The sequence below is a fragment of the Danio aesculapii genome, chromosome 8, assembly GCF_903798145.1.
Source record: "Danio aesculapii chromosome 8, fDanAes4.1, whole genome shotgun sequence".
Lineage (NCBI taxonomy): Eukaryota > Metazoa > Chordata > Actinopteri > Cypriniformes > Danionidae > Danio > Danio aesculapii.
The window spans coordinates 12,188,887-12,199,914 of record NC_079442.1 but is presented as its reverse complement, the minus strand read 5'-3'; the positions used below and the strand labels follow the sequence as shown (position 1 = coordinate 12,199,914).

Here is an 11,028-nt window from a genome sequence, read left to right as displayed (position 1 = left end):
AAATTTGTTGCAACTATAATTACAAGTTAGCACTACTTTATGGTTTGAAAACAATATATTGCTTACTATAAATAATTACTATAGAATTTAATGTGGGAAATCATTCATAAAAAAGTTATTGGAAAATTGAGCAAATACGCACTATTAAACCGCTTGATATTAATATAGTGTCTTGCCTTTATTAACTTGCTATTATTTGCTTCATGATATATAAATCCATTATATAAATTAAACCTATCCAATTAAGACCATTCAGCAAGGCCAGCAAACGAGTATCTGCGATATTTACTCTGTCAGATAATAATGAATGATCATCTATGATGACTGATAAAAAACTGTTCTGTTTATTATATGGCGATCGGAAACAACGCTCCCCATTGCCCGTCTCGATCGCAATATTTCTGAAATACTAAACGCTATTGTTTATTGTATCCAATATTTATTAACAATATAAATAAAATTATATTGATGACGATGTCTGAGAAGGCGTTAACATTAACATCCGTCGTAACCATATATGGTTTGCCTAGATCGTGTGTGCTGGATTGTGTGGGCCTGAAACGTGTGTGGTTCTGCGGGCCTGCAGCTGGAGATTGATTACTGGGTTCTTCCATGTGCATTTTACCGAGATTTTAGTGCCCTCTAGATGCAGATTTCTGCACATCTATCTCCAAGATGTGGAAAAAACAGTAAAACCCGAAAGGTGGCAGTAGTGCAACACATTTAGATGCAAGCTCCCGTCAGATCCCAACGAAGAAGAGCTTGCGTGGTGGAGTAGTTCATGCGGTGTTAACATGGCTGCCATCTATAACTTCCATGTGGTGTTTCATTTTATCACAAATTAACTGTGCTGTCATCATTTTTCTTATCGGTAAAGTTAGTTTCATTGTATCGGATTAACATTGATATTTACGTATTGAGAGCTGGTTGTTCTAAGAAGCTGTCAGAATGCAACACGACGACGTAAGTATTGCTGTAAGACTGATACTAAAAACGCTTTTCATTTTACCTTAAATTATTAACATTAATTAATGTGAATGATATATGTAGTTAAAAATGAAATCTTACACCAAATAATATATAAATTGTGGTGTTTCTGTTTTAGATTTAACTAAACTTTTGCTTTAAGTAGACATGTCTACTTTGTCTTCGCATGTCTGTCTTCGCATCTGTTAGTAGTTTTTCATTGAGGGAAAGTTGGCTTTATATTAGCACATTCGGACTTTCTCCTCAATAATATAATTTCAGAAAAGCATTCTTTGCAAAATCTAAACAAATCAAATAAGCAGCCAATGACTATCAAAGTACATTTTTCACTCACAGGTAAATAATGCTAATGTTGTTTTAAAATCATATTAGCATTCTCTTTCAGACCGAGTATTCAAATTAACATTAGCGTGGTCAACAACATAGGACTCGTTTTTACTGTTCATAAATGAACTAATATAAAACCAACTTTATATTTATATATATATATATATATATATATATATATATATATATATATATATATATATATATTACTTTGTTCAGCACAATCCTTGATACTTTTTTCTTTTTCTTTTAAAGGTTATATGGGACCTTATTGGCAATAAGAGTTTTTGTTCATATAAAGTTAAGTAAGTATATGAAATTGGGCTACTACATGTTAATACACTATTCAGAGCTGTTTCTCTTATTTTATATCAGAGTTCAATATACAGACGTGTATCTCATCTAACTTTCTGAATTTATGTTCTTGTTGAAGAACGAAAACTCAGCAGTTCTGCCGAAATGAGTACAACATCACAGGCCTTTGCAATAGATCATCATGCCCCCTTGCCAATAGTCAGTATGCAACTATAAGAGAAGAAAAAGGTAATGAATTAAAAATATATATACAAAATCACAATAGCAGTAACTGCAACTTTGTTGCGTTTAAGATGTTTTTGAATGTCTATTTGATGTTACAAATCTTCTGTTTTGTTAGGCCAGTGTTTTCTCTACATGAAAGTTATTGAGAGAGCAGCATTTCCTTCTCGCATGTGGGAGAAGGTATGAGAATGAAAACAAGCAAGACATTAAACATACAATCTGCATTTAAATGATTAAATCGCCTATTCTTCTCTGTTATCAGGTGAAACTTGACAGAAACTATGCAAAGGCTTTGGAACAGATCGACGAGAACCTCATCTACTGGCCTCGGTTTATCCGTCACAAATGTAAACAGCGATTGACCAAGATCACCCAGTATCTCATTCGAATCCGCAAGCTCACATTGAAAAGACAGTGAGTTTTCTTTTTGTTTCCTTAGTTGTATAAAAATTGTGATAACATACACCACCATGGAAGTCTCTTATGCTTCCTCAGGTTAAACTGGTTGTCGTTCTCAATAGATTTTTCAGAAATCATTTAAATACGGTGCTTATGTCTTATTAATGTCCTCATAATATAGTTTTTTCCTTCAAAATTCTTTAATGGGGTAATGATTTGAGACTTCCTAAAAATGGTCATCCACTTTTTTTATACATCTATAATGCCTTCAAACAAATGAGCAAGTTTCAACCAACTGCAGTTATTTTCTAATGAAGCTGTTTAAAGTTTTGTTCTAAAAGCAATAAAAATTGTTTGCAAAAAAAAGGTGACATTTGTAATCCACTTAACTGTCCGGCGTCAAATGTGAACTCATATGCAGAAGTATTAACAGTCTTTTTAGCATCAGTATTAAAGATGTAAATGATATACTTGTAGGGAATGCATTCACTGGCCACTTTATTAGGTACACTTGTCTAACTGCTCATTAACACAGATTTCTAATCACATGGCAGCAACTCAATGCATTTAGGCATGTAGACATGGTCAAGACAATCTTCTGCAGTTCAAATCGAGCATCAGAATGGGGAAGACAAGACGGGTGATTTAAGTGATTTTGAACAAGGCATGGTTGTTGGTGCAAGACGGCCTAGTCTGAGCAAAAACTGCTGATCTACTGGGATTTTCATGCACAACCGTCTCTAGGGTTTACAGAGAATGGTCCATTGGTGAAAATATCCAGTGAGCGGCAGTTGTGTGGGTGCAAATGCTTTGATGTCAGAGGAAAATGGCCAGACTGGTAGACTGGTTCCAGCTGATAGAAAGGCAACAGTAACTCAAACAACCACTCATTACAACCGAGCTATGCAGAAGAGCATCTCTGAACGCACAACACGTCAAACCTTGAGGTAGATAGGCTACAGCAGCAGCAGCAGCAGCAGATCACACCGGTTGCCACTCCTTTCAGCTAAGAACAGGAAACTGAGGCTACAGTTTACACAGCCTCACCAAAATTGGACAATAGAAGATTGGAAAAAACGTTGCCTGGTCTGAGTCTCAATTTCTGCAGCGACATTCCATCCTGCCCGTATCAACAATTCAGGGTGGTGTAATAAATAGTGTGGAGGATATTTTCTTGCCACACTTTTTAAGTACCAATTGATCATCGTGTCAATGCCACAGCCTACCTGAGTATTGTTGCTGACCATGTCCATCTCATTATGACCTTCCAGCAGGATAATGCGCCATGTCATAAAGCGTGAGTCATCTCAGACTGGTTTCTTGAACATGACGAGTTCACTGTACTGAAATGGCCTCCACAGTCACCACATCTAATTCCAATAGAGCACCTTAGGGATGTGGTGGAACAGGACATTCGCATCATGGATGTGCAGCTGACAAATCTGCAGCAACTGTGTAATGCTATAATGTAAATATGGACCAAAATCTCTGAGGAATATTTCCAATACCTTGTTGAATCTATGGCATGAAGGATTATGGCAGTTCTGAAAGAAAAAAGGGATCCAACCCAGTACTAGTAATATGTACCTAATAAAGTGGCCAAACATTTTTATAATTAACTGGAACAACAATGATGGACATTTGAGTGAAGTGATTTCTCTTGATAAATGGGAGTATTCTTTCATGCTTTAGTAATAATCTTGTAAAGACTGCTTATTAGGATTGGAAGTTACATTTTGAAGACAAACTAAAATAGAAGTAGCAGACTGAAAAGAGAGATTGTATCATATTTTGAGCATGAAGATTTTCATTAAAAAAAAAAATCATTTAAAGTGACAATAGTATGAATTTGGGGAAAAGGTGTATTAAAAACATCCTGTAAATTGTTTTTTTTTATCTCAGTTGTCATTAGTCAACTAGTTTCACCAAATTTTTTCCATTATAAAGATTGCTCTGTTCATTCATTTACAGTTAAACTTTCACGCTATATCTGTCAGAAACGTCTTCTGTTTCATTATGGGAAAGTGATTGGCTCAGCTTAACCTGTCATATTCACAATCTGATACTTCCATTGATTGTTTTACAATGACACTTAATACAATGTCAAAATAAATGCCCCCACCCCTGAATAATTTTCAGCAATGGTGCTGAACTTCATAATACTTTTCCAATTAAAACTATTCCAACTAATACTACTATTGCACTATATCTGTTGCAGACATAGATGTGATTTACTGATTCTTTATCTGTTAAATATGAAATGTACTCATTTCATCCAAAATAACCCATATTGGTTTCATAATATATCACATTCACAACACATTTTTATATTTTTCATTTGCCAAACTGTTACCCAATTATAACTGTGGGCATTTATTTTTTCATCTTAAATGGGGCACACAGTTTAAAGAGAGGATCAATCTAGAAAAAAACTGTAAAAATCTTGCTAACGTTATGAATGGAGATCAGAAAACAAATGTAGTTTATGACCCCCTATAATGAAAAGTTCAAACGAGCAGCATTCGTTTAAAATAACATGATGAATGTTTTACTGTCACATTTGATTAATTTACTCCATCTTTGCTGAATAAATTTTTAATTTTTTTTATAAAAGAAGTGAACTTTGGAGTAATTTTAGCCTCAGCTCTATTCCCAGAGGACTGTATATTGTTCTTTAAATTGAGCCAGATATTGTGAATTTTTTTTTATTAATTTATTTTTTTTTTCATTCCAGGAGAAAACTGGTTCCACTCAGTAGAAAAGTAGAGAGACGAGAAAAGAGGAGAGAGGTTGGTGATGAATACTTTATATTAGAATGAGCTAATATTTGCTATGTAGGAGTGCAACTATAATGAGATTGCTCATGGTTCTGTTTTAGGGCCACAGTTAGTGTTTCACAGTATTATTTGGCATATGTTAAGTAAAAAAATACAAGAACCAGTCAAATAAAAAGAAAAAACTTCAAGCAAAATCACAAATGAATTCAATATAGCGAAGATGCTAATAAAATAAGCAATATTTTTCTGGTATCGAACAGTAGTTTTCAGAAACTGAATAATATAATCAGATGTAACACTGAGTACTGTATATAATCTTCATTGTATAAAGTAAGTAAAGGTTAACCATTATTAAGCTAAAGAGCAGAGTGAGTGAATTCATTATCTTTGTTAGAGTAATATTTAAAATAGACAGCAGGAATAAGTATTTTGCGAAATCACGTGCACTTTTTACATGCTTTTAGACGCCCTCATAAACAATTGAGGACACAGCAGACTGTTGTTCTTGGCATGTGACTGTATTTCTCAAGACAACGCTTATTAAACAGAAAAAGGTTGATGAAAACTGTCAAAATTCACATCTAGAAGAAATAAATCTGATATAAACATCCAAAGTCTGCAGTGTGTTCTGCCTAAATTGGTCAGTGATTTTCTTCACATTACCTCATACTTTCTCATCAAATCTTGACTAAATAGAGTGAGGGAACTATGATGTCACCTTGTAGGCTAATCGGCTGCTAGCATACAACTGGTTCCCTCAATGAAATCCCTTTAAAAAAAAAAAAAGGCTTTTTGAAGATTGCAAATAATAAGCTCTGTGTTCAAACAGAGTTCATTACACTTACACGTTTTGTCCAGCTGGATTATCCTCACACGAAAATACAACTTATAGCACTTTTGGATCTTAAATGCAAACGCAAGAACTGAAAAGCTAACATTAGGCTACAAACGAACTACAGTGCTTTCGGGGTGCTCTCCTGTGACGTCAACACCACCCTGCTACGGACAACTTTTCTATCTTATTTTTTAGAAATATGTCCATGACAGTTAATCTCTCTGTTTATTATATTATAATCGACGCTATATGTTATAAACAAATAAATACGCAAATACACATAGAACTACGTGCCTTTTGGATTGTTTATACATGAGAAATACGTCTGTTTTGCTTTACAGTTTTTGTAAAAGTTTTAAAACTGTATGTATAAATGTGCCTACATAGTATTATCATAAGCCACATTTAAATAAGTGTATCGCTCGCTTGCACACAGCCCGCTTACCTTAACAGACGCCAAAAATGAGGCGCGAGGAGCAAGTCTATCAAATGCCTGCAAGTTCCATCATGGGCACAGAACATTGTTCAGTTTTTTTTGTGTCACAAAGTACAGCGAAAAGTAGCCTATACAGTCACATCTTCTATACATTTTAAGGAGGAGTATAAATACTGCAGTTATGACAGAGTTAAATGTGTTCAAGTGATTTTTCGTTTTTTTCTTAATCTGATCACGTTAAAATGGCAGTTACTATGTATGTATTTTTACACATTTATTCACGTTTGCATTACTGAGAGCAGGAAAGAGACAGGTTGCACTGGTAAGCTATATCCCCATATCTTTAATTTAAAAAAATGATCAACAAATTAATCTGTCTTGACAGTCTTTACAAGTTAAGCAATTAACTACACACAATATGAATTCCCAATAAGAAAAATACTACAAATTATAATATACTATTTATGAAAATACTTAAATAACAGAGAAATCCAAATGCCCCAAACACAAGCGAGCTGCGCTCCAGACGAGTTCAGCTCGATGATGTATGTCTCCAACACCGCCTGTAGTCCCTTTTAGCAACTTGATAGCAACAGTCTTTTTAAAGAAGCGTAACCGATTTAAAAATTCAAGAGTGTGATGTTACTGATGTGGTTTATGTCGTAGAATGAAACGTGAAAGTATATTGAAGTTGTGTTTGCCACGAACCTTAGTTAAACGATTTAACTGAAATCCCATTGAAAAAACCCATTGACTCAGGGACGAGGGCACCGGAACTGCTAAAATGCTAACTCGCTTCGGGGTTTTTGCATACAAATTGACGTCATAGTTCCTCCACTCTATACTCTCAGAATCTGACCCGCCCCTTCTCATTTGCTTTTCATTTAATGCACTTGATCTCAATCAAAACAAAACACTATTGGCTGTTTTTTTTTTTAAGGGGGAAGAACTGCTCTGTCCCACCAGCTCCTCATTTTTCAGTTGTGACTACATCAAACATTGAATAAAAATGCACATTTTAAAGCACTTCACAGTCGGGCTCGGCAATATGGGCAAAAAAACATATCAGTATTTTAGGAGGAATGACGGTATACAATATATATCCGGTATTTTCCCATAATCATTACTTGAGAGTTAAAGCCTTTATTTAAACAATTCAAACCCAGCTGCACAAAAAATAACAGCTGCACAAGATCATTGATTAAATAAAGTACAGGGCTTTTTCCTGCTTAACACTTTACACAGCACTACTGTGCTGTTGTGCAAATAACAAAGTAAACAGAACCATAGAAAACATAGCTACATTGCCAGAGCAAAAAAGGAGCACACTTAAATGGTAACACAACTAAAAGTATTGTAGGATAGAAAAAGAACCACAATGAATTTATATATGAAACAGTATTTTATGTCACAATTACAGTGTTGTTATAAGTAACCCTGTATACCACAGTTGTTTTTTTAAAAATATTTTTATTTTTATAAACGGCAATTAAATCAGCTGTATGTTTTATTAGTTACACATTTACATTAGAGCTGCACAATCAAAAAAAGATCGCAATCTCGATTCAACCCCCTAGACAATCTTAATCCAGCATTTCTACGATTCTGCCAATCATATTTTCAAGTTCAGGAGAGAAGCAAAGGCAGCTGCACGAGTCTTTTCATTGTTTCACATACATTGCTCAGCGACATGGACACCTCCAAATGATGTTGAAAGAGCCACATACTGTATTTATAAGGTATAATTCCCCTAAAAATGTAATTTTTGTCTTCATATAATGCTGTATTCACAGCCGGGAAATCACACATGACATTAGCTGCTGACCGTGAGCTGTTATCACAGAATGATAGACGTGCGCGCGTCTACTTTAGTGAACAGAACCTGCATAGGCTGTGAATAACGGGTAATAAAGTTGTAAATAATATTAAGTTTGTGGCACAGAGTGAGCAGTGAAAATGAGCACTTGGCAGTAAAAATGAAACCGAAAGCGTGCACATCATTTAAATGATCATATCGCATTTTAGAGTTATGATTGTGACAAGAATTTGTAAACATTTATTTTCATGCACAACAGTGTGTTCGCTATGAAAGAAAAAACATCAGTGTCAGTATAACAACTCTAGCCTATATAATGTTGATTTTACCAGTGAATTAAATGGTCTAATAATGTTGTCAATGGCAGATTGCAAGCATATATCTCAAACATAATTCAACATCAGAATTCTTTTAAGTAGAATAGAATTATTTATAGATACCAGTAGATCTACACATAATTGTAGTTGTTTTACCATATGTTTGAGAAAAAAACAATAATAATTGCTGACCCATATTTTAAGCTTTATCTTACATCACGATTCTGTAGATCTTTATTTTAAACCAAAAAAAAAAAAAATGCGATTCTCATTTTATCTAGAATCGTGCAGCTCTAATTTACATGTATTGTGCACAATTATTAAACCGTGCACATATCGAAGATATCTAAAGATAAGTCTTTCACTCCATGTAAAAAAAATCCTACACTTTTTCTTTTGTTTTGACTAAACTTGTTTTACTAAATATTAAATAAGGAGATGAAAACGAATAGACTATAGATATGAGAAGTAACGAAATAGTTTCAGAGTGCTGTGATAATTCTGATTTAGCATGCAAATGTAAACAGTCATTATAACAGAGCAGAACACCGAGCTAAATGTGTTGTAACGTAAATGTAAAGAAGAGGCCGTTGTGTATTAAATACTGAACTTATTAACAGTGAATATGACGTGGTTTCACTTTTGAAATGCAGTATAAATTCATCCCATTATGGCGTTCTTAATTCTTTTGAACACATTCAGGTGCTGTTTGTTCTATGTTCATTCTTGCTGTCAATTTTGGAAGAAATGATCGATAAAAGGTTTCTGATAAACCCCTGTGACAGCTGCAGGTGCTGTGTGATGTGCGTGCATGCGAGGGGGAGTCAGATTTTGATAACATTGATACAACATGGAGGAACATGCAGTGCCGATGATGGGTCGTTCTTGAACGATTCATTCATTTTGAACAAATCTTTTGTATGACTCATGGAGTGAAGAAATTATTTGCGCATGCGCACATTTGTGCAAGTAAAGCTCGCGTGCTACCTTGGAGTGGTCTGTTTCGCGGATGTGTGGCCTCAAACCATATCAATATGGACAATATTGGGTCATCCCGCATCGCGTTGGGGAATTATATGGATTTAACGCCATATACTGCCCACCTCTACTTCACAGAACCGTTAAAGTTAACTTTTTTTTCTTTGTATGGTGCTTTTAGTTTTCACTTTTTTAAAAAATTTGTAAATCAAAATAAAAATTGGATTAACAATATCGGCATCCATCTGAATTGATTTTGTTGATTTTTGTATGGAATTTATTCGTCTTTTCCTCTCACCAACAGGAAAAAGCTCTTATTGCTGCTCAGCTGGAAAATGCCATAGAAAAAGAACTGCTAGATCGGCTAAAACAAGGAACAGTGAGTGCATCTTTGCCACATTTCTTTCCCACTGTAGTGCCAGATTAGTAATTTTTGGTTTTTCTTAAATTGTATTGTATTTGTTTTAGTATGGAGACATATACAACTTCCCCATCAATGCCTTCGACAAAGCTATGGAAAAACAGGATGAAGAAAGTGAATCTGAGGAGGAGGAGGAAGAGGAAGATGAAGAGGTATTCAAGTCTCTTGGGATAACCAAGGCTGCATTTATTTTATTAATAAAGTAAAATACTATATTGTATTTTTGTAATGTTGTTGTTATTATAATGAAAAGATAACTACTAATTAAAATAACTTTGACGACAGATATTAGAGGACCAAATCAGAGCATTAGAATAATCATGCAATCTTGAAAGCCATTTAATTTTGTTGAAACCAAGATACATATTTAAAAACAACATTCTTTGATTTAACAACTCAAGCTGAACAGCATTTATTGAAAAGTCATTGCTACATGATAAATATTTACTGTTTAATAAAAAAAAAAGTCACTTGCGTAGTGATTCTTCAGGGGTTTACTGACAAGTGCACTTATAGATGGAATTAATATTGTTTTTGACTTTCAGGAGTCTGGAACGAGAGAATTCATTGCGGAGGATGAGTTTGAAGAGAGTGATCTCAGTGATTTTGAGGTCATTTAGATTTTTACTGTTGTAATGTTACATAAATGTTTTGTTTTTGAATCTCCAAGAGTGACACCCTGTGTTTTACAGGAATTGAACAACCTGAAGGACAGCAGTGACGAAGAAGTGAACGATGAAGAGGAGTCCAGTGAGGAGTCAGAGGATGAGTCTGTGGAGGAGGTGAAGAGCAAGGCCAAATCTAAAGGAAAAGCTCCGCTCAAAGGCCCAAGCAGGAAAAAGCGGGCCTATGTGGAGATTGAGTACGAACAAGAGACAGAACCAGCTCAGAAAAGCAAGGCTACATAGAGACTCTGTGGAACGTTTCCAAATAATGGAATGTGATCTTTTACCAGACACTTGGATTCAGTAAGATCGTACATTGGTGTGTGTTCTCCCAACACTCCCATTAAAAGCTTTCTTGTGGGATTTTTTTTTTTTTTTACATTAAATTATGCTGATGCCAAGCATAAGTGCTATTTTAAATGTACATTTGGATCAACTTTGATCCATATACAAATAATAAAATTAAGTTCGTATGACATGCAAGGTATACCAAGAAGTGGTTGGTGTTATAAAAGGATGAAAAAACATAT

At 34.6% G+C, this 11,028-nt stretch overlaps 1 protein-coding gene across 1 annotated transcript; it reads left to right on the top strand.

The window, feature by feature from the left end:
- Nucleotides 1–749: 749 nt before the first annotated feature.
- Nucleotides 750–10,985, top strand: mak16 (MAK16 homolog (S. cerevisiae)). The gene is made up of 10 exons (XM_056463191.1): nucleotides 750–963; nucleotides 1,570–1,619; nucleotides 1,748–1,857; nucleotides 1,970–2,034; nucleotides 2,117–2,268; nucleotides 4,988–5,042; nucleotides 9,717–9,791; nucleotides 9,881–9,985; nucleotides 10,379–10,444; nucleotides 10,526–10,985. The coding sequence occupies exons 1-10, from the start codon at nucleotides 949–951 to the stop codon at nucleotides 10,739–10,741; spliced, it is 909 nt and encodes a 302-aa protein (XP_056319166.1). The 5' UTR covers nucleotides 750–948; the 3' UTR covers nucleotides 10,742–10,985.
- The last annotated feature ends 43 nt before the right edge of the window (nucleotides 10,986–11,028 follow it).